The 27,816-nt window shown below is 40.0% G+C and overlaps 2 protein-coding genes across 7 annotated transcripts in view; one reads left to right on the forward strand and one right to left on the reverse strand.

Annotated features, from left to right (window-relative positions):
- The window catches only part of nup155 (nucleoporin 155), a 40,545-nt gene extending 38,801 nt beyond the window's left edge, over nt 1-1,744 (reverse strand). For 3 of the 4 annotated variants that reach the window (XR_015500270.1, XR_015500269.1, XM_087269002.1), the window contains exons 1-2: nt 1,634-1,744; nt 363-529 (exon numbers count right to left, since the gene is read on the reverse strand). Coding sequence is in view for 2 of the 4 variants with exons in the window: in XM_087269002.1 (XP_087125128.1) it covers nt 363-504 (142 nt within the window). In the remaining 2 variants the exon portion in view is untranslated. 4 annotated transcript variants of the gene reach the window in all.
- Nucleotides 1,745-3,837: 2,093 nt separating this feature from the next.
- sgsm1b (small G protein signaling modulator 1b) overlaps nt 3,838-27,816 on the forward strand; it is a 35,674-nt gene continuing 11,695 nt past the window's right edge. For all 3 annotated transcript variants that reach the window (XM_087269943.1, XM_087269944.1, XM_087269945.1), the window contains exons 1-17: nt 3,838-4,089; nt 4,188-4,231; nt 7,080-7,155; nt 11,712-11,874; nt 12,176-12,328; nt 13,923-13,990; nt 14,096-14,238; nt 16,219-16,350; nt 16,426-16,547; nt 16,710-16,777; nt 20,302-20,465; nt 20,546-20,672; nt 22,216-22,342; nt 22,422-22,486; nt 23,682-23,827; nt 24,779-24,907; nt 25,863-26,033. In XM_087269943.1, coding sequence (XP_087126069.1) covers nt 4,083-4,089; nt 4,188-4,231; nt 7,080-7,155; nt 11,712-11,874; nt 12,176-12,328; nt 13,923-13,990; nt 14,096-14,238; nt 16,219-16,350; nt 16,426-16,547; nt 16,710-16,777; nt 20,302-20,465; nt 20,546-20,672; nt 22,216-22,342; nt 22,422-22,486; nt 23,682-23,827; nt 24,779-24,907; nt 25,863-26,033 — 1,905 coding nt within the window. In that variant the 5' untranslated portion in view covers nt 3,838-4,082. The remainder of the gene's footprint in view (nt 4,090-4,187; nt 4,232-7,079; nt 7,156-11,711; nt 11,875-12,175; nt 12,329-13,922; nt 13,991-14,095; nt 14,239-16,218; nt 16,351-16,425; nt 16,548-16,709; nt 16,778-20,301; nt 20,466-20,545; nt 20,673-22,215; nt 22,343-22,421; nt 22,487-23,681; nt 23,828-24,778; nt 24,908-25,862; nt 26,034-27,816) is intronic.

Here is a 27,816-nt window from a genome sequence, read left to right on the forward strand (position 1 = left end):
ATAGTATTTGTTTTTCCTACCATGGAAGTCAATTGTTACAGGTTTTCAACATTTTTCAAAATATCTTCTTTTGTGTTCAACAGAAGAAGGTTTGAAACCACTTAAGGGTGAGCAAATAGTGAATACAATTTCCTTTTTTGGGTGAACTATCCCTTTTAAAAATTCGGTACCAAAGTCGATATCTGATCACAGAATCTGAGCATCCCTAATCATTATTACTTTGGTATTGCTATTATGGCATTTAAAAGCCTTTACATCTGCGACCTAAACACTGTATCAACAAAGGTCAGTGTTGATTTTGTGGTAACCCAGTCATGAGTGTTAATTATGTATTAAAAAGACGCAGTTTATGATGAACTTACTGTGTGACGGGACATTGAGGAGCTCAGACAGGTCTGGGAAACAGCGATCCTCCTGTAGATGACGGTCGATCAAGCGACTGGAGTTTTCCAGAGCCTCCTGAAGGACTGCTGCTGGACTGCTGGAGCCCAGACTGGACGGCATGATCACTGCACACCACACCAACCACCTGCACATACACACCGGTCAGATCACATCAATTTGTCACACAATTCCAGCACGGTTTCCTTGACGTAGAGTCTTGTGGGGTTTCATAAACAACAAATAGGCATTGTGACACAAGATTCAATCGTTTCTCCTTGTGTAATGTGGCGTAGTTCTTGACAACCGATACCATGCCTGCGACACTATCGCAGAAAGTAGGGCGGCACGATTATGAGAAAATTCATAATCATGATTATTTGTCATAATTATAATCACGGTTATTCAAACCGATATACAGTTAAAATTATTCGCCCTCCTGTGAATTTTATTTACACATAAATATTTCCCAAATTATGTCTAACAGAGCAAGGAAATTTTCACAGTATGTCTGATAATATTTTATCTTCTGGAGAAAGTCTTATTTGTTTTATTTCAGCTATAATAAAAGCAGTTTTTTAAAAAAAAATTAAATTATGTACTATTTAAATGTCACTTTAAACTGAAAGCTTGTACCTTGAAAAATACGTAGTAAAATATTATGTACATTCATCATTTATTCATTCATTTTCTTTTTGGCTTAATCCAAAAAAAAAAAAGTTGGTTTTATATTCACACATTCAGGCTTTCTTCTTAATAATATCATTTCAGAAAATAATTATTCGTAAATTCTAAATAGGGAAATCATATAAGCTGCCAATGACTATCGAAGTAAATGAATAGGTAGATAATAGCCAAATAAACTGTGCTAATGTAGTTTTGAAGTCATACTTGCATAAGATTTAAGACCGAATATTCAAAGTACCATGGTAAACAACATAGTGAGCGTGTCACAAGTTGTCACTGAACCAATGTGCGAATATAAAATCAACTTTCCCTCAATATAAACTGAAACGTTTTCACCTGTTACTGTTATAACAGCCATATATAAACATCCTACACAAACATTTACATGTGCTTTTATTCACCTAATATGAAAATAAACAGAACTCGATTGTAATTTGACAACAAAACATGTTGAATAGCATTAGCCGCACAGCTAATTCAAAATACAACAGTAGCCGGTAGATGGGGAACATACTAGACAGCGCTTTACCTGAGCTCTCATTAAACACTGATTAAGACAACTCACCACAGGCCGAAAAATAATGTTCATAAAATATCAGCTGAAAGCGAAAGAAGGATGAGAGTTTGTGGACTTCAGTGACTCCCGCCAAGCGCGTGCGTGTGTGACTGCAGCAGTGCCCGTGAAGCGCGCTGAAACGCACGCAAAACACCGCCGTGCTTCAAAATAAAAGTCACCTGCGTTCAACCTTAATAATTACATCAATCAATATTTAATAATTTAGTGTTTATATATATTATATATATTTATATATATTATATAGTTAATATATAAAGTAGTATATACTTATTATATTCAATTATGTAGTATATATATATATATATATATATATATATATATATATATATATATATATATATATATATTTATGTTTATATATTTATATATTTATATATAATTATATATATTTATCAGTTAATTATTAAAAGCTCGATTAATAATAAACAATAATGTAATCCACCATGCAAATGAATATTGAACACATAATCAATTTACTAATTTAAAAAAACATACTTACTTTAGACAATAGAAAATAAAATAATGAGTATAGTAATACTTAAAATGACAGGAATAATCAATAGCTTAATTTTTAAATGAATAAAATTAAACATAATATCAATATAATATAAATTATAAAAATAGCATTACAGCATAAGAAACTTGAAAATAAAAAATGTATAATATTCCATATAAAATAAAACTGTGACTTATTATATGAAAAATTACTAAATTATGACATATTTATTAATATAAGTATATATGAAGAGAGAGAGAGAGAGAGAGAGAGAGAGAGGATGCGCTTGCAAACATGCAAACACACACACACACACACACACACACACACACACACACACACACACACATACGCACAAGCACATCTAAATGATTATAAATTAATCATTGTAAATATACTGATTATTATTGTTGTTGTTACTGTTTTATCCTAGTATGTTGATTGTTAAATGTGCAGTGTATTCTGATCTATTAATATTTTATTGTTATAAATGAATAATGCGATATGAATGATATAATATATTGGATAACAATAAGATATATTGGAAAATAAGATGATAAATTGAATTATGATATGATATATTAAATTACAATATGATATATTATTTATATTTTTATTTAATTATTATATGTATATATCTTTTTTTTACCACTACTACTACTACTATTTAATGTGTTTACATGTTGTTGTTTTTTATTAAATATGTATATTCTTTTATTTTTATGTAACTTTATAACTGCTTTGGCAATACATATGTAACATTTGTCATGCCAATAAAGCAACTATTGAATTGAATTGAACTGAAAAACGGAGAGAGACTTTATATTAGATTAAGTTTTATTTTAAATAGATGAAAAAAAGGGGAAAAACATTTAGGTATGAACAAAAGGTGTTTAAAATTTGTATAGACATATAATACATTGGCGACATGGTGGCAGAGTGGTTAACTCTATCGCTTAACAGCAAGAAGTTTGCTGATTCAAGTCCCGACTGCTCCAGTTTTTCCCACAGTCCAAACACATCCACTATGGGGAACTGATGAACTAAATTGGCCGTACTGAGTGTCTGTGAATGAGTGCATATGAATGTTTCCCAGTGGGTTGTGGCTGGAAGGGCATCCACTGTGTAAAACATATGCCGGAATAGTTGGAGGTTCATTCCTCTGTGGCGACCCCTGATAAACAAGGCACTAAGCTGAAGCTAAATGAAAGAATTAAAGTTATTATTAAGAAATTATTATAAATTAATGTAAGAATGAACAAATTACTATAGCATGAAAATAAAACTGAATAACGTAATGTAAAATAAATAAGAAGTAATGAATATAAATAAGTGCGCTGCATAAGTTATATAGCTACATTTTGTATTCATGTTTATAGAAATATGCTGCACGTGTTGGATATATTTATTTATTTTTAATTCTATCTTTATTATCATTATATTATTGTTATTGGTTATTTGCATCACATATCTTATAAATGTTAAATAAATAAACACGTAAGCACACGATGAGCAGATGTGCAGCAGGTGCATGATGTAAAAGTGTCGCCTGTTCTCCGCATGTGTGATCTGCGTGCAGAGCTACAGAAGTGGGCGTGTCCACAGAGCCGCTCGGCTCGCTGATTGGCGCTCAGTGTGTCCAATCGCAGCGGGTTGTGCGGAGCAGCTCTCAAAAACATCATCAACCTGACTCACTAGTGAGAGATAAGAAGAAGAAGCGCTTGTGAACTCCAGCATCGCAAGATCGCCGGGACATCGCGGAGACGTCGCCGGGACATCAGTAATATTTATTTATATTTGGGTGATGATGATGATGATGATGGTGGTGTTGTGAGTCGCCACACCCTGCGCGCGCAGCTCTGACTCACGAGGACACACACTGTCATCCTGCGCACATCCATCCGTCCTCACACACACGGAGTAGCCCATAAGACTGCAACCATGGGAGGTCAGGCATCCAGCTTCTGTTTTGAAAACGAACAGCTAAATGTACAATATCTGTCTATATATAGCTATATGTATGTGTGTGTGTGTGTTTGTTTACAGAATCAGAAACGCGTCAGAGGCTGCTGCGCAACGTCAAGAAAGAGGTGGGAGACTTGCTGTTGTGTGTGTGTGTTTATATGTGATTACCGTTTATCAGATATTGGCTATGGATGATCAATACAGGCTGTGCATCGCTCGATATGATCATGGTGGCAATCTGCAGGTGGTGAATGTGTCAAATCTGTGCACTGACACACACATCACCTGTCCGATCATCATCACCATCACCATCATCATCATAATGCAGTGTTTACGTATCCTCATGATCACACGGTGTGCTTTTCTAATAGAAGAGCATGTAAACAAGGTCATTGCTGCGTTTGTCCTCTTGGCACCAGAGTGAATCATGTCTTCTTCAGCCATTTGCTTTCTTAAAGAGTCCAATGTGATGATGATGATGATGATGATGATGATGATGATGAAGACTTGTCATGCTAATTGAGTCGCTTTTATAACCGGGAATTGTTTCGGATATTGGGATGTATAGAAACATACGACAGTGTGTGTGTGTGTGTGTGTGTGTGTGTGTGTGTGTGTCTGTGTGTGTGTGTGTGTGTGTGTGTGTGTGTGTGTGTGTGTGGTGTTTATTAAGAGTACTGACATCTCTGTCACAGCCATTCATTTAGTCAGCGCATAATTAACAAGGTTTATCAAAAGATAATGCTGGAGTCTTTCATATTTGTGCTATGAATATGATAATACAGTGGTGCTATATAGTTTTGGTTACACGTTAGTTTAATTACCAATTCTCACTATTAACTAGTGGCTTATTACCTGCATGTAATTAAGATATTGCCTGTTTATTAGTACTTATAAAGTATTTATCCTGCATGATTCAATCTCACCCAATACTAAACCCAACTGTGACCATATTAACTATAAATCAGGAGTTTATTGAGGGGAAAAGTCATAGTTAATAGCAAGAATTGCACCTTTAAATAAACTGTGGCCATATTTTTATGCATACTGTGTCTACATTGTGTTTATATTATATTTATGTATTACTTATTTATATAAATGAAGAATGTTTTTATTTACACTCATTATTAATCATCACACGATATACAAATTATAAGCGAACATCACGTTGTAGCAACTTGAGTGAATCGTGAAGAGTTAATTTGCCAAAAACAGATCAGTAGTGTTGTTAGGAAGTTTCAGAAACAGTTTTTTTTGCAGTTGTACACTTCAATACTAATAATAAAACACAATTTCTGAAAATGATCATTTAAAAAATGTTTAAAAGTCATGTTTGTTCCAATTGTACACTCTAAGAAATGCTGGGTTATTTAAAAATTTGGACTAACCCAAACATTATATATGATAATACAGTGGTGCTATATATTTTTTGGCTTATTACCTGCATATTATTAAGATACTGTCTGTTTATTAGTACTTATAAAGTACAGTATATATTCTGCATAATCTTATCCTAATCCTACACATACATTACCCTAACTACTACCTGATGACTATTAATAAGGAGTTTATTTACCTTCTTTGAGGTAAAAGTCATCATTTATAGCGAGAATTGTACCTTAAAATAAAGTGTGACCATATGTTATAGATTGTTTGTGTTTATATACTGAAATAAATGAGTTTTGGTCATTTAAAAAATCATGTTTGTTCCAATTGTACACTCTAAGAAAGCTGGGTTATTTAAACCCAAATTGAATAACACGTGGACTAACCCAAACATTGGGTTACATTTGATACTATTAATTTAATTACAAAAAAATTTACCCAGGTTCAGTCCGTATATATAACACCAAGAATTGGGTAAAATAACCTTGCATTTTTAGGTAGTAATCATCAATACACAACATAAAAACGTGATATCTGGAAGTTATGAATATATACAGTGAGCTGATGAATGGTCTTCTGTGGTAGATACCGTAATGTTAAAACTCCTCAAAGTTCCTGCACATAGCTGGGTGGTGGTGAAAAAAAAATGCTCAATTGGGTTCATGTCAGGTCAATGTACAGGCCAAGACACTAGCAGAAATTAAGTTGCATTTTCCTCCTTAATGATTCAGGCATGGTGAATTGTTCTTGTACCAATCTGCCTTAAATGAGCGCACTTTTATTTCAGTATGTTGATGTGCTTCCAACTGAAATGGAATATTGAGTAGGGGGCGGGGCTTTATTTCAGTGTGTTGATGTACTTTAACTGAAACTGAATATTGAGTAAGGGGCGGGGCTCTATTACAGTGTGTTGATGTACTTCAACTGAAACTGAATATTGAGTAGGGGGCGGGGCTTTATTTCAGTGTGTTGATGTACTTCAACTGAAAATGAATATTGAGTAGGGGCGGGGCTCTATTACAGTGTGTTGATGTACTTCAACTGAAACTGAATATTGAGTAGGGGGTGGGGCTTTATTTCAGTGTGTTGATGTACTTCAACTGAAACTGAATATTGAGTAGGGGCGGGGCGTTATTTCAGTGTATTGATGTACTTAAACTAAAATTGAATATTGAGTAGGGGGCGGGACTTTATTACAGTGTGTTGATGTACTTCAACTGAAATGGAATATTGAGTAGGGGTCGGGGCTTTACTTCAGTATGTTGATGTACTTCCAACTAAAACAGAATATTTAGCAGGGGCGGGGCTTTATTTTAATGTTTTCATGTACTTCCATCTGAAACAGAATATTGAGTAGGGGGCGGGGCTTTATTTCAGTGTGTTGATGTACTTCCAATTGAAATGGAATATTTAGTGGGGGGCGGAGCTTCATTTCAGTGTTTTGATGTGCTTAAACAGAAATGGAATACTGATTAGGGGGCGGGGCTTTATTTTAATATTCGCATGTACTCCCAACTGAGATGGAATATTGAGTAGGGGGCGGAGCGTTATTTCAGTGTGTTGGATTAAACCTTGTTGGATTTTCAGGTCAAGCAGATCATGGAGGAGGCCGTGACACGCAAGTTTGTGCATGAAGACAGCAGTCACATCATCTCTTTCTGCGGTGAGATGATATTTCGTTTTTTCAGATTTTTATAGTTATGTTCATTTTATTTATTTTTTATATGAGTAAATTCTATGTTGTTTGATTTATTATTATTAATGGATGAATTGTAATTAATGACTATTTATTTATAATTTTTGTATTGAATTATAATTATCATTCTTGTTAGTAGCTGTAAGTTTTTTAAAATATGTGCAGTAGTTTAGTAGTATTATTGTTGTATTATATAGTTTTATAATATATAGTTAGTAGTGTTATTGTAGAATCATTAAGATACTATAAACATTTTTATTTGTCTTGTGTTTACTTTAAGTGTTTTGAATAACATTTTTTGATATTTTGTTTTGATTTTAAATTGAGTAAAGTTTTATTAATTTAATGTTTTTTATTATTTATTTTATTTGTATTGTTTATTTATTTATTAACATCACAACTAAGTGAAAATGAAAACTGTTGCATTGGCAGTGGCTCGATTTATTTTTATTATTATTATTATTATTTTAAATTATAATTGAACTTAATGTGTGTATTTATTTATTATTTTACATTTTTTATTATATCTTTTATTTTAGTATCATCGCCATACTTTAAATCTGTTTATTGGTATTTTAAATTCATTAAGTATTTAGAATTAGAAATATTTTCTTATATATATATACATACATACATACATACATATATATATATATATATATATATATATATATATATATATATATATATATATATATATATATATATATATATATATATATATATATATATATAGTCTTAATTTTATTGTGTTTTATTTTTCAGTTTTATACATTTTTATATTTATTTAATATTATTATTTTATTTTGTAAGTTAAAATTAAAGTTAAAGATTTTTACTATTTTTTTTTTTGAGGTAACGTTTATTTATTTTAAGGGTCAAACACTTTACAATGAGGTTGTATTAGTTAATGTTAATTAATGGATTTATTAACATAAACAAACAACATGCAATACATTTATTACATATTAATACAGTCAATCATTGTTAGTTCTGGGATGGCACTGTCGCCTCACAGCAAGAAGGCCCCTGGTTCGACTCCCAGCTGGGTCAGTTGTCATTTCTGTGTGGAGTTTGCATGTTCTCCCCGTGTTGGCGTGAGTTTCCTCAGGGTGCTCCGGTTTCCCCCACAGTCCAAACACATGCGCTATAGGAGAATTGGTTTCACTAAAATGCCTGTAGTATATGAGTGTGTGTGTGTGTGTGTGAATGAGAGAGTATTGGGTGTTTCCCAGTACTGGGTTGCAGTTGGTAAAGCATAAAACATATGCTGGAATAGTTGGCAGTTCATCCCCTGATAAATAAAGGGACTAAGCCGAAAGAAAAATGAATATATGAAGTGTTAGTTCCTGTTAACCCACCGGACAACTTTGGATATTAATAACACATTAGATGAACCAAGATTATTAAATGCTTATTAAAAGTATTGTTTATTATTAGTTCATATTATAAAAGGCATTAAGTAACATAAACTAATGGAACCTTGTTTTAAAGTGTGACCATTTCGAGTTACTAAAATTCTATGCTGTTGATTTTGGAGTTATTTTTAGTTTCATAGTTTTAGTTTCACTATTATACCCCTTTTTTTAGCATATACACAAACATTATACGCTTTTGCATGTGACGAATGAGTATTTTCCTTGGTAAAGTAGCTTGTAGTGTGCTCTTTCCCTCAGTAGTGTTTAATAAAGTGATGTGTGCGTGTGTGTCAGTATGGTGAGTGGACTGCTGAAGGACACCTCATTACTGTTATGGGTTATGAGAGTCTGACTGATGGCACACATCATATCCGCTCGTCAAACCACCTCCATTTAACAATCTGTTCCTGACGGCGCACCAGCAGATTATTGACTTACTTCTGCAACTGAGTAAATAAACACTGCGAGGAGTCTCTGGATGCGTTCGTGCGGTGTTCAGGGCTGGTGTAAAACATTCACTAGTGAGTGTTAACAACAGACACCTTTACATGTTTTGGCAAGTAATGGTTCTTGTATATTTTTTAATACCAGGGGCAGCACGGTGGCTCAGTGGTCTGCACTGTGGCCTCACAGCAAGAAGGTCGCTGGTTCGAGTCCTGTCTGGGTCATTTCTGTGTGGAGTTTGCATGTTCTCCCTGTAATGGCATTGGGTTACCTCCCGGTGCTCCGGTTTCCCCTACAGTCCAAACACATGCGCCATAGGGGAACTGATGAACTAAGTTGATGAATAAATGTGTGTGTGTGAATGTGAGTGTTTCCCAGTACTGGGTTGCAGCTGAAAGGGCATCTGCTGCGTAAAACATATGCTGGAATAGTTGGTGGTTCATTCCGCTGTGGCGGTCTCTGAAATAAAGACTAAGCCGAATGGAAATGAATGAATGTATAGGAATATATTCGATAATGTTGTCGAGTATTACGGTAACGGTATTTTTGTTTTTTACGATATAAAATTTCCCTAGAAAACCTGTATTTTTATTAGCTGTGTTTTCGAAGTCATTCATTTGTTTAATGATATTAAAATTAACAAGTATTTTTCAGATCTAACTCAGGATAAAAAAGAGGTGTCGAGGTGCAAACATTTAGGGCTCTATTTTAACTGTCAAAGTCTAAAACACATGGCGCAAAAGCATTAAGGGCGTGTCTGAATCCACCTTTGCTATTTAATTATGGTAAAATACGCTCTAACAGGGTTGTGCTTATTCTCTTAATGAGTTCTGGGTGTGTTTTGAGCATAATGTGAATTAAACCAATCAGAGTCTCGTCTCTCATTCCCTTCAAGAGTCAGTTGCCTCACTCCATGGTGCATTTGCTATTTATATGGCGACTTTGTAAGTGTTAAATCTGAACGCTTTACTAGTGAAAAAACAGTTAAACAGAGCATCTGCAGCGCGAGAATAAAGAACGAGCCTCCTCCATTCAGCCTCTTTACTTTACTCCTTTACTTTACTCCTTTACTTTAGTGGAGTGAGGAAACGGTGGAAACTCACTCCACTGAACACATCCATTAGCCCACATATTTAATTTAGTTTGTTAAGCATAAAGATTTGTGTCAAAACTATTTCTAAATTCAGTTTTAATCTCCAGCAAAGGTATAAATGAACAATAACAACAAAGTGTGGTCAGAAAACTGTTATCTCCAAACACACGTCCTGTTCTTATCCTCATATGCTGATGCAGGCGTCTCCAAAACCCCACAGGTGGACAAATCTACACTTGTTTACATTAAAACAAATATAAATCTGCATATAATCAATAAGACAGCTAATAAAAATCACATTATACAGATGCAGATCGTCATGGATAAACTGAAAAAGCCCCCCGAGGCGAAGAAGGCATGGAGGCAGTGCTGTTTATTTTGATGAAGAAACTCATAATTTCTGGATCATTTTAATCATTTAATTGTTTTCATCTGTAAAGATATGTGTGTGTTGCTGATCATCATGTGTGTATTCAGCAGTGTGTAAGTGTTTAGACCTGCATAGGCGCATAACTAACACTGGACTTTAGAGCAGCTTTTTGGTCTATTGCACAGTCTATTTCAGTTCCTCAAAATAGCAGCGCTTCAACAATGCGCCTTAACACACCTCCCCTATAGACCAGCACACACATGAGTGCATAAAGTGGCGCAAATGGATTTGCTATTAAAACAATGTGGTGCAAAACGTGAAAATTACTGTTGCGCTGGTCTGAAAATAGCAGCAAATCGCACCATACACATCTTGCGCCGGGTGTATAATACGGCCCTTAGTCTTTAAAACATTATGAATGAGTAAAAACCTGCACAGATATTCTTATTCGGATTGGCTGTTGTCATTTTCCCGCCATTAATGTTTATTTTCAGCTTTGGGTTCAGCTTCGAGGGCTCCAGCCAATAGCAGAACTCCAACTACAAGGGAGGCGGGGCTAAAGATTATACAGCCCCATCTGATTGGTCAAATTTAGATAAACAACCAATGCATAAATCAATTCATCACACAACTGTGATCCCTACAGTTGAAGTTGATGTTGAACAGATTCAGGAATTGTTCACAGTATTTCCTATAATATTTCCCCCCTGGAAAAAGTCTTTATTTCGGCTAGAATAAAAGCAGTTTGTAATTGTTTTAAACTCATTTTAAGGTCAATATTAGTGATATTAAGCAATATTAGTTTTGGATTGTCTCCAGAACAAACCACTGTTAAACAATGACTTGCCTAATTACCCTAACTTTACCCTGATTACCCTAGTTAAGCCTTTAAATGTCACTTTAAGCTGAATACTGGTGTCTTGAAGAATATCTAGTCTAATATTAAGTGCCGTCATCATGGCAAAGAGAAAATAAATTAGTTATTAGAGATGAGTTATTAAAACTGTTATGATTAGAAATGTGTTGAAAAAATCTGCTCTCTGTTAAACAGAAATTGGGGGAAAATTAGATAAAGGGGGGCTAAATAATTCAGGAGGGCTAATAGATCTGAATTCAACTGTATATTGCATATACTATTATTGCGTTAATGATAGTTCTGCTGTATATTGTACTGTATACCTGTGTGTTCTCTGTGCAGGGGTTGTGGAAGCGTGTGTTCTTCATGGGCTGAAGCGACGGGCCGCTGGATTCCTGCGCAGCAACAAACTGGCGGCTCTGTTTATGAAGGTGGGCAAGATGTTCCCTCCAGCAGAGGATCTCTGCCGAAAGGTGCAGGAGCTGGAACAAATCATTGAAAACAAGTGAGAAACAGCGCTCACCTCTAATGCTTTGGTCAAAGTCACATATTTCTGGATTAATTTGTTTTCATTGTCTGTGCCATTTTTCTCAAAGGTGCTATACAACAGAGTTTAGCTCCAACCCTAATCAAACACACATGAAGCAGCTAATCAAGCTCTTACTAGATATACTAGAAACTTCCTAGCAGAAGCAAGTTGGAGCTAAACTCTGCAGGACACCGGCCCTCCAGGACCGAGTTTGGACACCTCTGGTCTAAGCGAACTTGTTTTTCAGTAATTATGTTTTTAATTTTCCCAACACTAGACAAAACCAGAGCCAGATGAGTCAGGAGAGTGTCCGAAAGCAGCCCAGGCCGCCAAACCTGTCTCCTCTGGCCATCAAACACCTCTGGATCCGCACCGCGCTCACACAGAAGCTGCTGGACAAGATCGTCCTGTACCTGGTGGAGAACAGCAGGTGAACAATTCAATGATGAGCAATGTTGTGTTGATGCAGACTACACTGAACACAGTCAAACTACCGTGTCTTTCCTTTTCAAAACATTGACTTAAAGGTACATATGTTTTTTATAGACGGTGATTTAATTGATTTACTTCAGTTCGACTTAAAATACAAAAAACAAAACAGGTATATTTGTACTTTAGGCTAAACTGCCTCCCGGGGAAAGTCTATGGTTGAACCTAGGATCCAGGAGGAACAATGCGGTTTTTTGGTCCGGGTCATGGCACACTGGACCAGCTCTATACCCTCACCAGGGTGCTCGAGGGTTCATGGGAGTATGCCCAACCAGTCCACATGTGTTTTGTGGACTTGGAGAGATTCGACTGTGTCCCTCGTGGCATTCTGTGGAGGGTGCTCGGGGAGTATGGGGTCAGAGGTGATCTGTTGAGGGCCGTTTCGTCCCTGAGTCTGGTTCACATTGGCGGCAATAAGTCAGATTTGTTTCGAGTGCAGGTTGGACTACGGCAGGGCTGCCCTTTGTCACCAATTTTATTCATAATTTTTATGGACAGAATTTCAAGGCGCAGCCTTGGAATGGAGGGGGTCCGGTTCTGGGACCAAAGGATTTCATCTGTTATTCACGGACGATGTTGTTCTGTTGGCTTCATCACACATGGACCTTCAACATGCACTGGGGTGGTTTGCTGCTAAGTGTGAGGCGGCTGGGATGAGAATCAGCACCTTCAAGTCCAAGGCCATGGTGCTCCACTGGAAAAGGTGGTTCACCATCTCCAGGTTGGAGGAAAGTCCTTACCCCAAGTGGAGTTTAAGTATCTCGGGGTTTTGTTCACGAGTGAGGGAAGGATGGAACGTGAGATTGACAGGCGGATTGGTGCAGAAATGCGGTCGATGTATTGGTTCGTTGTGGTCAAGAAGGAGCTGAGCTAAAAGGCAAAACTCTCGATTTACCGGTCAATCTACGTTCCTACTCTCACCTATGGTCATGAGCTTTTGGTCATGATCGAAAGCACAAGATCTCGGATACAAGCGGCCGAAATGAGCTTCCTTCAAAGGATGGCAGGGCGCACTCTTATGGATAGGGTGAGGAGCTCTGACACCCGGGAGGAGCTCGGAGTAGAGCTGTTGCTCCTCCACATCGAGAGAAGTCAGCGGAGGTGGCTCGGGCATCTGTTTTGGATGCCTCCTGGACGCCTACCTACGGAGGTGTTCCAGACATGTCCCACCGGGAGGCGGCCTTAGGGAAGACCCAGGACACGCTGGAGGGATTATGTCTCTCGGCTGGCCTGGGAACGCCTCGGGATCCCCCCAGAAGAGCTGGAGGAAGTGTCTGGGGAGAGGGAAGTCTGGAGTTCTCTCCTAAGACTGCTGCCCCCGCGACCCGGCCCCGGAAAAGTGGCAGAAAATGAATGAATGAATGAACATTAGATTATATTGTCAATATATTTAATTAAATTATTTTGTATACTTAATCCAGCTTTTGTACACATTTTATTGTTTCCTTGGCAGATTAGGATCAAATAATGAGACATGTTTGAATGTCTTGATGTGTTCCAGTAAGTTGTATTCGCTCTATTTTATTGTATTTCAGCAAGTTTTACGAAAGGGAAGCTCTTCTGCGAGATCCCGTTGACGGCCCGATCCTCGCATCTCTGCTGGGTATCAGTGTTGTTATTTTTAATGACGTTTCAGCATTTGTACAGCATCTTGTCATGTTCAAAAATGTCTTGTGTAACTGAGATGTTGTGATGGTCTTCCTTTCAGTGGGTCCCTGCGCACTGGAGTACACCAAAGCAAAGACAGCCAATCACTTCTGGACGGATCCGTCAGCTGATGAGCTGGTGCAGAGACACCGCATTCACAGCGGACACTGCCGGCAGGACTCGCCCACTAAACGTCCGGCTCTCGTAAGACACACTTCTCATATTTAATGCTTGGATTCAGGCCATGAGATTATGCAGTGGTCATTTCTCGAATCAGAAACCGAGGCTGATACTGCTTTAGATGCAGGACCGAAATAAAACAAGTAAGACTTTCTTCAGAAGAAAAAATATTGGTGGAAATACTGTCAAAAATACCTGAATCTGTTCAACATCATTTGGGAAATACTTGAAAAAGAAAAATCACAGGAATAAGAATAAATCACAAGGCTAATTTGGACTTCAACTGTTCATTCAGTAGAGCAGGCATTCCCAAACTTTTTTATTCCGGGACCCACCTAGGCAAGTAATTCAATCTCAAGACCCACCATAATATTTTATTATGGAAAAATGGGTAAAAAAATGTCTCCATTAAAAACAGTCAAAAATATATGGTGTGTAGCTTTTTTGGATTTTGCGATTTGATATGCACAAAATGAGGCTCGATCACGATACATAAAAAAATGAGCAATTATATGACAGAGATTTTATCTCAAATGTCTCTCGCGAGTGCTGATCGCGCATACGCTGTACTCGTGTAAACCTACCAGAGGCCGCTGTCAAACGACCGTCTGTCTGACTGACTGAATGGTTGACTGGACCGGCCGCAGGACCGGCGCGTCCATAGAGGCGACCTAGGCGGCCGCCTAGGGCGGCAGTATAGAGAGGGCGGCATCCGTGACACCTCCCTTACCACCCGCGTCCTCAGTTATGTCCCCGGCACCTCCCTCACCACCCGCGTCCTCAGATATATTCGCGCATAGATGCAAGAATAGAGAGGGCGGCGTCAGCGACACCTCCATCAGCACCCGCGTGTCCTCAGTTATATCCGCGCATAGTGCAGCAGAATAGAGGTCCGCGACACCCACGCGTCCTCGGTTATATCCGCGCATAGGCCGGCAGAATAGAGAGCACGGTGTCCGCGACACCTCCCTCCCTCAGCACCCGCGCATTCTCAGTTATATCCGCGCATAGGGCGGCAGAATAGAGGTCCACATCACCTCACTTCATTTTCATAACCACTCACTTTCGTTTTCACATTGGGGTGAGGGCGGCGTGATCGTCCTCTGCCTAGAGCGGCAGTTCAGCTTGCTCCGGCCCTGACCGGCCGGCTCACCCTCTTTCTTCCCTAAACCCAACCTATTTTATCGATTGACCTGCACACCTGCTTACTTCCCTAAACCCAACCAACAATTTACAAAAACCAACCAGAAAAGCCTTCGTCTGATTTTTTTACCACGTTTTCGGATTTCACCATATTCTCACTCTGTTATGAACTCGTTCACTTTATTTTTTTGGATTCTGTTTTTGTCTTACCGGATTTCTGGAATCGCTCTTCCCCGGACTCGAACCCTGTCATCATCGTGGTCAGTTCTGTATCTCAAGTCCGCCGACGTACACGACGAGCTAACTGGACAAACTGGTTGTGACGGGAAAACCCTCCACACGGAGGTAAATGGTCAGCTGGTAAGCTCGAAAAGGAACGACATACTGCCCCGCAGCGTTCGCCTAAGAAAATGAAACGCAGCCATGCTTACCTCCGGCTACGTAATTTGCGGTCTCCAGAAATGTCTGCGGGACGTTTTCAGAATGAGCCTGATTGCAACATGGACAACATGCTGCTTGAATTTGGATGTCACTTAAACTAAATCTTGCATTTACAAAAACAAACAAAAAAAAACTACAAATGTTTCTCTAAATTATTCTGATAAAAAACTAAACGAAAAAACATCAACTGTCTATTAAATACAAATCTGGTCTATTTTAATGGCTTTAACAGTGTAAGCTGGTTGATGGAAAAAAAACGGGCTTCGGGTCGGACTCGGGCCAATGAGCTGTTGGACAAGGGCCAGGCTACAGCCTCTGCGTCTCAGGCCAGGGCTGGGCTTAAATTTAAGGCCAGTGCAGGGCTCCAATGAAGTGAACTGTTTATATCTATATCCATGTTATCTATGAAATGTTTTGTAGATTCAGAAGAGGCAGTCGAGCGGCAGTATGGATGACAGGCCTTCTCTCTGGGCTCGGGATTACGTCGAATCCCTTCATCAAAACTCCAGAGCCACGCTGCTCTTCGGGAAGAACAATGTCCTCGTGCAGCCGGTAAGTCAGCTACAGAGATGTTTGGCAGAGATATGGTATTTTAATGAAAGTGTGGCAATAAATCTGCTCTTTTAGACAGACGACATGGAAGCAATCCCAGGATACCTTTCTCTACACCAGACGGCAGATCTCATGACGCTGAAATGGACGCCGAACCAGCTGATGAACGGAAACACAGAGTTTGATTATGAAAAGAGGTGATGAATTAAGTAGATATTCAATAATTCTGTATACATCGTGATAATAAGCATGCACAATATCCTGGGCATTTCAAAATACCTTGACTGATGATTTATTATTTATAAAGTATTTTAAGATTTATTTAAGACCACAATGCTGTCTCTTTATTCTCTCCATAGTGTTTATTGGGATTTCGCGATGACCATCCGTCTAGAGGAAATCGTTTATCTGCACTGCCATCAGCAAGGTGAATATACCGATATTGTAACGAGGAAGCTGACACAGAGGGATCCGTCTGCAGTATGTTTATTGAGATCAGTAGAATCAGAAATCCACGCCAAATGTTGTTATAGACACTCACATGAGGATCAGGCATAGATAGTCTAAAGGCAGGCAGCAAACACTCGTTGGTCGTTGCAACCGACATAGATCAGGGATGGCAGCTTAAGTAGTTAGGAAAGCAGAGGGTCGGGAAAGGAAAACAAGGTCGAGAGCAGTCTGGGTCAGTAACAGGCAAACAATAATAATACAAGGAGAACCACTTGGTAATGTTGACCGGGCAAACAAGACTTCGCAATGAAGTGAGCGTGGGTGCTGCTTATATGGGAGTGTGTGTGATCAGAGTCAGGTGCAGCACAATCAGTGACAGATTCGGGGCTTCTGGGGGATGTAGGCTGCGTCCGAAACCGCATACTTCCATACTATATAGTACGCTAAAAGTACGTCCGAATTCATAGAATTCGAAAATCAGTATGCGAGAAGTACCCGTATGACTTACGACTTCCGTCGAGATTCTGGAGTGTGCATCCCATGCATGCAGCACTATCCCATAATGCCCCGCGAGAGAATTCATGAATGGAAGTAAGGCGACGCAACTAACGCAGGTAGGACACGTGACCATGACAAAATGGCGAATGTAGTATGTCCGAATTCCATTCATACTTTTCACATTCATACTGTATAGAACGCACTTTTCTAACGGCCGAGTAGTACGTTTAAATTCAAATGCAGTACCTACTGAGTAGTAGGCGGTTTCGGGCGCAGCCGTTGTGTTAGAAGTCCGGTGAGAGAGACCTCTGCTGGCCAGTGAAGGGAATAACTGGGACCGAGCTGGTAACAGATATCGAACACATTTAGCCCTGTAACACCTGACATGTGAAATAACAAACAATCAAACTTCTTGAAATGGAACAGACTGCAGTAACACTTTAAATTTAATTTAGTACTTAGTATAGTAACTACAACGAATCATGCATAATTACATGTAACAAACCCTAAACCTAACCCACAATCTAACCCCAATCATATAGTAAGTACATTTACATTTACATTTACATTTAGTCATTTAGCAGACGCTTTTATCCAAAGCGACTTACAAATGAGGACAAGGAAGCAATTTACACAACTAAGAGCAACAATGAATAAGTGCTATAGGCAAGTTTCAGGTCTGTAAAGTCTAAGAAGGGACTTAGTTAATTAATATTACTAAAGGGTTAATTAAAAAGTAATTTCATATCAAATTTATATAGCTACAAAACCACAATTTTTGGCTCGAAGGTTGGCACTGTCGCCTCACAGCAAGAAGGTCGCTGGTTCGAGTCCCGACTGGACCAGCTGTCATTTCTGTGTGGAGTTTGCATGTTCTCCTTCCCCCACAGTCAAAACACATGCGCTATAGGCATCCCAGGCTCATTGTGGAAACTTAGCCCCGCGGATTTGTATTTGTGCAATCAAACAAATTTTTGTTTTCGCGAATCCGCGAGAGGCCGCTGTGCCACTATTTTTCGCGTCTCGAACGCCTCTCAGGAGCGTGCGCCGTTCCCACCCCATGCTGTTCTCGCACGAAAAGCCACCGGAGGCCGCTGTCAAGCGACCATCTGTCCGACTGACAGACTGAATGATCGACTGGGCGGCCGGCCAATCAGCCAATCGGCCAACCCAGCCGCTCTCCTCCTCCTTCCCTAAACCCAAGTGACGATTTACAAAAGTTGTCCAGAAATAAAAAAAAAAAAACAAGCCCTCATCTGATTTTGACCGCGTTTTTGGGTTTCGCCGCATTCTTGCCCCGTCACGAACTCGTTCGCTTTTATTTTTTGGATTCTGTTTTTCATCTTACCTGATTTCTGGAACCGCTCTTCCCTGGACTCGAAACCGTTCATCGCCACGGCAGGCTTCTCCTCCGGGCCTCTGCTCCACCGACGTAACACTGCGAGCTATAGTTGGGGTTGGCTATAGGGGAATTGATGATCTAATATGACTGTAGTGTATGATTATAATGGTCATTTAAATACTATGTGTATATGTAACGGAGGCCAACTAGTAAGTGTAGTAAGTGTTGTGCAGGTAAGCCTCGCTAGAGGCCATGGTCTTTAGCCTCCTTGGTAGAGCAACCGACTCTCATGCGGAAGGTCGCCGGTTCGATACCACCTCGGAGCGGGTCGGGTGGTGTAGGACCGGTGGGGTTACATATACAGTCTATAAATATTTCATAAATAAATCATCCACACACAACACCAACAAAGCAACAAGCCCACCACCCAGACCCGACCCCCTCCACTTCACTTACTGATTGCTCGACTACCCCACCCATCCTCGGTCTCAACTATTCCTAGGTATACAGTTTTCCATTGAATGGCACCAAATCAAAGGAAAACAGTAGATGTCACTGCCAGGTTTTTGTATATAGCACCATTAAACACAACCAGAGTAGACCAATGTCCTGTGCAAGAGAAATCAGAAAAGACAGCTTACAAACCAAACTTATCCAATGCGACAGTAAAGACGCTTTACTAAAATACAGCGCAGTGATGCTTCAATGATTTCCTCTGATCTGCACGAGGACATTTATCTAGCTGCATGGATGTAGAGCACTGTATTGTGCCAGACAGAGGCTGAAGCACAGGAGGAGATACATTCACACAGAATGCGTTCTTCCTCTCTCTTACTTTTCTATTGTTTTTTAGTGTGATCGTGCTGTATGGATGTTTGATCGTTACGCTGGAGTCATTTCAAGTTAAAAGATCTTTAACTTTCAGCGCAGCTCAGATCAGCACAGTTTGATCCAAAAGCAGTGGACCAATCAGAAGAGCTCGGAGGCCGGGCTACTGTTGCGTACTTCTGTTTACAGTGAAAATTTGGGCATGACAACTGTTTTAATTATCGACCTCATTGTGGCCAGATATCCTGGGTTATATGATGTAACTTCATGTGCTTGTCATAACATATTGTTTTTGTATATCTAATGGGTTCGTTATTGTCGTTGTTACATCACGTTCATAGTAAATAAGATGTAAAATAAGTCTCTGATGTCCCTAGAGTGCGTGTGTGTGAAGTTTTAGCTCAAAATAACATACAAATAATACTTTATATCTCTTTAAAACTGTCCCTTTAAGGCTTTGATACTAATTGTGCCATTTTGGTGACTGTCACTTTAAATTCAAATGAGATTGTGTTCCCAGCCCTCTTTTAAAAAAAGGGGTGGAGCTATAAATGCCTATGTGTTGCAGATTTAAAACTTTAATGGCGGACAGCTGCTTCACCCTTATGGCTGTTTATGCTAATGAGAAAGAGATGGTAATTAGTGGGCGGGGCTTTCACCCTCTCATGACAAGTACAAAGGGAGAATGTCAATCAAAGTGTTTCTGATTATAATAAATACAATTATTTACCATTAGGAGCTGCTTATATTCACACACAACTGTGTTTAAACCCCTTATAAAAGTGACATGTCCCCTTTAATTCATGTAACAAGTTCTCTCTGAATGTGTTTAGTGGACAGTGGTGGTACTGTGGTTTTGGTCAGTCAAGACGGGATCCAAAGGCCTCCGTTTCGGTTCCCAAAAGGAGGACACCTGCTCCAGTTCCTCACCTGTCTGGAAACAGGTCTCCTTCCTCATGGGCAGCTGGATCCTCCTCTGTGGTCTCAAAGAGGAAAGGTTTGCCAAACGCTATTAATTTATGAATACTTTATGCAACAAATATATGTTTTACAGAACATTTCATGCTCCTTCCCCAGGGAAAAGTCTTTCCAAAACTGCGCAAAAGGAGTCCGCATGGATCCTGCGAGTCTTTCTCTGACAAAGATGAAGATGAGGCCACTGATTATGTGTTCCGGATTATATACCCAGGCAGTCAAGAGTTCGGTATGTTCACGTGATATTAGTCTGCTGTTTTATACAAGCCATTTATTATCAGACCAGACATTAGAATCTGCTTTTATCAGTCCTATCGGTACTACAGTTGAAAGCAGAAGTTTGTCATACACTGTATAAAAAGGCACATAACCAATTTAAAAAGTCAGATGTTAATGTGACTAAACTTGTTCTCCTTTAGGTAAGTGAGGATGATCACATGTGTTTCTGTTCTGCTTAATAGCACAATAATGAGAGAGAGATTTGTTGAGAAATTGTTATAACTCTTCTTGAAAGTCAAGTTTACACACAGTAAGATTATTCTGCCTCTGGAAAAGCTCAGATGATGATGTCGAGGTTTTGGGAGTTTCTGATTGGCTAATTGACAACATTTGAGTTAATGTGAGGCACAACTGTAGAATAGTGTTGAAGGAAAAGCTCAAACACACTGCTTCCTTGTGTGACAACATGGAGAATCAACAAGCCAGAATCAACAACAAAGCCAGATTACAGTTGCTGAATGACACTGGGGAAAGACTCATGTTTGGAGACATGTCCTGTGCTCTGATGGAGCTAAGATTGAACTGTTTGGCTGTAATGAGCAGTGTTACATTTGGAGGACAAAGAGGAAAGCGCAGAAGCCTAGCAACACCATCCCAACTGTGAAGTATGGGGGCGGCAGCATCATGTTGTGGGGCTGTTTTGCTGCAGGAGGGACTGGTCCACTTCACAGCATAGATGGCATCATGAAGACAGAACATTATGGAGGAATACTGAAGCAGCATCTCAAGACATCAGCCAGGACATTAAAACTTGGCCACAAATGGGTCTTCCAGACAGACCATGACCCTAAGCAGACTGCCAAATTAGTTCAAATGTGCTTTAAGGACAGAGTGAATGTTTTGGAGTGGCCATCACAAAGCCCTGATGTCAATCCTATAGAGAATGTGTGGGCAGAGTTGAAGAAGCTTGTGGGAGCAGGACAGCCTACACATCTGACTTCGTTACACCATTTCTGTCAGGAGGAATGGGCCAAAATTCCTGCAAGCTTGTGGAAGGAGACCCAAAACATTTGACTGAAGTTATACAGTTTAAAAGCAAAGCTAAAAAAATGTGTGCAAACTTTTAACTGCCTAGAAATAATAAAAAATTCTTACAAAAAAAAATTTCTCTCATTATTCTGGCATTTAGCAAATGTAAATCATTTAGGTAATCCTAACGGACCTAAAAGAGTAAACGTTTAGTGATTTACCATCAGACAGTTTAAAAAAATGGTTATGTTTCTTTTTTTAGAGTGTATGTAAACTTCTGGTTTCAATTGTATCTACTGATATAATATGTTTAAGTTTTATGTTAAAAATATGTTTCAAATGTTTGGTGACTAAAATATTATTTTAATAAATATTTCTGTTTAATAAATCTGTTTCGTGCACCAAAATATATGACCTATAGTCACTGAGAAATGGATAAACATTTTCCTTTTCTAATTTGGCTGTACTCCATTGTATTGTCTAATGTAAATATGATGCTGATTGACGTTCTGATCATGTTAAAGTGGCTCCAGAACTGATCGAGCAGGCTGTCAATATGTGGCAGCCGACGCCCAGGAAGTCGTCTTGTTCTTCCTGTTCGCAGAACGGCTCATCGGACGGCGGGCTTCCCAACGGATGCAACCATGACAGGCGAGTCTGGATTTGTGATGTTTGGTTTTAGCGTTTTGTGTATGCTTTTAGCCTGACTGCAGATGTCTGTGTGAAACAGGGCGCCGCTCAAGTTACTCTGCGAGACCATGAAGCACCAGATCATTTCCCGCGCTTTCTACGGCTGTACGTATCATGTGACTTTTATTTAGGGCCTGCCCAAGTCTTCAGGGGGGCTCTAAGCAGAATTGTATTTGAGGGCCACTTAATGCGAACAATATTTTTGTCAATACTTGATTATTCACACACTTTAACACCGTGTCCTAACAATATGAGATGCGACAAGATTCCAGCAACGAGCAGTTTGCCTGTCTTTTAATCTAATTAACATTATTAAAAGGCTACCGAATGACTCACGGTTAGATCACAGTTCTGACTTCTATTTTCAAACCGTCCGCTATTTGATTTTCAAGATCTGAGGTGAACTATCTGCTGCTGCTTTCAGTAGTATGGTGATAAATGGTATTTAAACTCACACTGGCAGCGTTCAACACTACATAAAGCCCATAATCAGTACCTGAAGTGACCATTGTCATAGTAGTTTATGCTGTTGTTTTGGCATCAATAGTAGCAATGTAAAAAGCATGATAAAGTACACCTAGGAAGTTTTTATCACAGAATAAAGGCCAACCGGTTTATCGGCAGCCCGACGTGAATCGGAGCACTGTTGTATAAAACTGAAGGGTTTATTCTGCGAAAACAACCTCCTGGATGTACTTTATCATAATTTATAAATAAACATTCGTTAATATTTATTTAAAGAATAATTAAATTAAATAAAAAACCAACACAGGCTCATTGTGGATACGTACCCCTGTCTACGTTTCTGGAGACTGCAAAATATGTACCCAGAGGTACATCTGGATCCATTTCTGTCTGTAAAACGAACACTTTGGGCGGTAGGATGGCGATGACAGCTTCTGTTCCTTTTCATGCTACCGCTGACCGCTTACCTCTGTATGGACAGCTTTTTTGTGATACCAGTTTGCCCAGAAACTTCCAGATTCCAGAAGCGTATATAGCACTACGCTTTCAGAATGAGCCTGGGTTGGAGAAATTAGTGATTATCAAAAAGCGTACACAGCAGCCTCTGGTGGATTTGCAAATGCAAAAACTGTGAGCAGATGTTATCTGAACACCAGAAATGTAGACCTGGGTACATATCGGCAATGAGCCTCGGTTTAAAAAAAAACAATGCCCCCCCTGGTGGCCAAGGGGGCTTTAAGCAGCTGCTTAGTTCACTTATGCCTTGGGCTGACTCTTTTATGGCTAAATGCACTTTCTCAGGCAATTCCCTCATGATATGATGTGTGTTTTTAAGGGTTGGCGTATTGCCGTCATCTTTCCACTGTCCGGACGCACCTCTCGGCTTTGGTAAATGCCACTATTGTTGAGCCTGACATCCCATATGATGCCAAAGGCGGACTGTCGGCAGACGTGTGGAAGTCATTTCTACAGGACTGCTCAGTAAGTGTCCAATTCTTACATCTTTCATTAATTATCATTTGATAACTGTTGTGCAGCATGTATGTTAGTTAGCTAAAGCCTTCAACTAAAATAAATGTAAATTGAAATACAGTAGTAAAACAAATTCAGCAAGTTGCGAAGGGAACTTTTCTTATTTATTTTAACTTAATTTATTTAAACAATTGAAAAACAAATGTTCAAAAATATTGATAAAACTATAGCAGTATCTTACTAGTACTATGTTTGTGTAAAAATATTGACGGGAAACTATTAAAAAACTACAAAAGAAATCTATAAAAGCATCTCTCTGATATTGTAAGCATAATGCTGCGTTTACATTAGTGCATGTGATATACAAGTTAAGTCAATGCAAACGTGCGAATAGACATGCTGCGTCGCGATACGCACAAATTGCGCGAATGGTGTGACACGTCATTGAGCGTTTTGCGCATTTGATGCACGTTTCGCACGAATTGCTCGAGTTCGAAAGTCTGAACTTCAGCGGACATTCGCGCTGCATTAATCAATCAACGCTCAATGACGTGTCACACCATTTGCGCAATTCAAGCGTAGTGGATTTTACCCGCAAATGAAACGGGGTTTGACACGCGAATGAAGCGAGTAAACTCAGATGTTCGCGTGGCTATTTACGCGCAAATGGTGCGATCTATCCGCGCCTTCCGCATCTGGTGTGAACGCAGCATAAAAACATGAGTTGTTTGAGTTGTTTATGAAGTATTATTATTATAAATGAATTAACTATTATTATTTATTTTTATTTATATATTTGTTTCTTATTTATATATTTCGAGTGTGTGTGTGTGTGTGTGTGCAGTTTTGTTATGTATTTTATGTATGGTTTGCTATCAGATGACTGAATTTCCTTCCCTTTCCCTTTCCTGATAGTAAGTAACTATAAACTGTGAGTATCCCGCTGTGTCTGCTCTGCAGGCGTATGAGGAGGAGGAGCTGCTGCGGCTGGTGTATTACGGTGGTGTGGAGCCGTCTCTGCGGAAAGAGGTGTGGCCTTTCCTGTTAGGACACTACCACTTCACCATGAGCCCCGAAGAACGCAAAGAGGTCAACAACAGTGATGCTTTGGTCAATATGGGACTGTTTACACCTGTTTCTCTCTCATTTGATTTGTGAAGACAGTTATATTTACATTTGGTCACATAAATGGGTCTCCACTAAGCTGATATAAATCATCCAACTCCACGCTATATTCAATTTAAGCATAGGTTACGTTGACTAAGGGGGTCGACCCTGCTGAAAAATCCAGCTTAAACCAGCCTAGGCTGGTTGGCTAGTTTTAGCTGGTCAACCTGGCTGGTTTTAGAGAGGTTTTGGCCACTTCCAGGCTGGTTTCCAGCCATTTCCAGCCTGGTCTTAGCTGGTTAGGCTGGGAGATGACCAGCTAAAACCAGCTTGACCAGCCTAGCAGGCTGGGAGCCCAGCCAAAACCAGCTGTGTCCAGCTTAAACCATGCTGGTCAAGCTGGATTTTGCTGGATTTAGCTGGTCATTTTCCAGCCTGACCAGCTAAGACCAGGCTGGAAATGGCTGGAAACCAGCCTGGAAGTGGCCAAAACCCCTCTAAATCCAGCCTGGTCGACCAGCTAAAACCAGCCAACCAGCCTAGGCTGGTTTAAGCTGGATTTTTTAGCAGGGGAATGCACCACATTTTATTCCACTGCATACAGAACATGCAAACTCCACACAGTAATGCCAACTGACCCATCCGGGACTCAAACCAGTGACCTTCTTGCTGTGAGGCCACAGTGTTAACCACTGAGCCACCGTTTCGCCTTATCACAGGCATCATTAAATTACAAAACAAACTCAACATTACATATCATGGCTATTGCAAATGATCACATTGAGATATCGATGCTGATGCGAGTAGCTTTCACACTTGCCCATTTCACAGTTAGATCGATATCCAATCAGAAAACCAAATGCATGAAGGGACAAGGTGTAAACAGTAGCTAAAGCTAGCTTGAAGCAGCAGAATAATGACCGTCTGCTCTGTGTAGGTGGACGAGCAGATTCGAGCGTGCTATGAGCAGACCATGAGCGAGTGGCTGGGATGTGAAGCTATCGTGCGCCAGCGGGAGAAGGAGCAGCACGCCGCCGCTCTGGCCAAATGTGCGTCTGGTGCCAGTGTGGACCGAGGGTCACGCCAGGACTCCACCATCAGCACGGATGTCAGTATTAACGCTCAAGTCATTCATATACAACAGGGGTCCATTCCCTGTACGTGAATCACTCAGTTGATTTGATTAGTGATGGTTTGACATGATCTAGTATTGTTTGGTTCTTCAAAACTCATCCAGGAGTGGTTGTCATATAGGTTTGTAAGCTTAAACCAGCTCGAAGCAAGGGTCCGTTCTTCATACACTTTAAAAAATGCTGGGTTCAACACAATTGCTGCATGCAGTCCCAACAAAAGTCAATTAAGTTAACTCAATTGTTTTTGCAAATTTAAGTGGATTACGTTCGTAATGTCCTGGTTATGAACGTAACTCACATTCCTCGAAGAGGAAAGGGAGACGTGTGTCTACCGACACTGGGAGTTTGCTGGATGACCGATCACTCTGCTGCATGGTTGATGGAGCAGGCTGTGGAGGCGGAGCAGGTCTAGGTGCCGCAGGTGGGAACCCTCTGCGAGGAGCCGCCGAAGTGTCTGACTCCAGGTCCGAGACCTCACTCACAACCCTGGAGGGCAGGAGTGCTTTGAAAATGTGTGTTATGTGCCAAAACATCTGTCTTTGTTTCTCTTTAACCCGCCAAATGCCAGTTTAGCCAAATATATTTCAGCACCCCAGGTTGCCTTGGTGGAAAACAGTGTATTTCATTCATTCAGAAAGGCTCTCAAAGCATGCGTCCGTGACCAAAATGTGTGACAGTAGCAGACTCCGACATGAAAATCAGATTCATTTTTTGTCCATTCCTCTCTGCAGTTCTTCTCAAGCTCTATCAGGCTGAATGGGAAGCGACTGTGTTCAGCCATTTTCAGATCTCTCCAGAGATGTTCAATAGGATTCAGGTCTGGGCACTGGCTGGACATTCACTGCGTTGTTGCGAAGCCACTCCATTGATATTTTGGCGTTGTGCTTTGGGTCATTGTCCTGCTGGAAGATGAAGACCCCAGTCTGAGGTGGAGAGCACTCTTGTGCAGGTCTTCATTCAGGATGTCTCTGTACATTGCTGCATTCATCTTTCCCTCTATCCTGACTAGTCTTCCAGTTCCTGCTGCTGAAACACATCCCCACAGCATGATGCCAACACCACCATGCCTTACTGTAAGGATGCTATTAGCCTGGGGATGAGCAGTGCCTGGTGTTCTCCAAATGTAACGCCTGGACTTATATCTTAGTCTCATCAGAGCAGAGAGTTTAGTTTATGATGGTCTGAGAGTCCTTTAGATGGCTTTTGGTAAACTCCAGGCGGGGAGTGTCTTCCGTCTGGCCACTCTACCATACAGGCCTGATTGGTGGATTGCTGCACAGATGGTTGTCCTTCTGTAAGGTTCTCCTCTCTCCACAGACGAACGCTGGAGCTCAGACAGAGTGATCATCGGGTTATTGATCACCTCCTTGACTAAGACCCTTCTCCACCGATCACTCAGCTTAGGTGACCGGCTAGCTCTAGGAAGGGTCCTGGTGGTTCCAAACATGCTTGCATTTGTTTTCATCCAAGAGTGCAATACCTGGTTCAACGACTTGGTGTCAAACTTACATACGGCACCTTTAAAAAGATAGTAATATCTAATCCATTTGATTAAGAAACAGTCAGTTATGTAGAATAATGCAATACTCATACAGAATAAATACTATGCTATTGACACAAGAGTAAAGCCTGTACAAATAGCCTACAACAACTGTAGACAGTTCTTACTTATCATTTAACAAACCGTTTTGGTTGCTACGTCATTTTGCTCACATGGCTGATCCTTGAACATGGATCAGATGATGCCACAGCCATGTC

The sequence above is a fragment of the Danio rerio genome, chromosome 10, assembly GCF_052040795.2.
Source record: "Danio rerio strain M-AB ecotype USA chromosome 10, GRCz13ab, whole genome shotgun sequence".
NCBI lineage: Eukaryota > Metazoa > Chordata > Actinopteri > Cypriniformes > Danionidae > Danio > Danio rerio.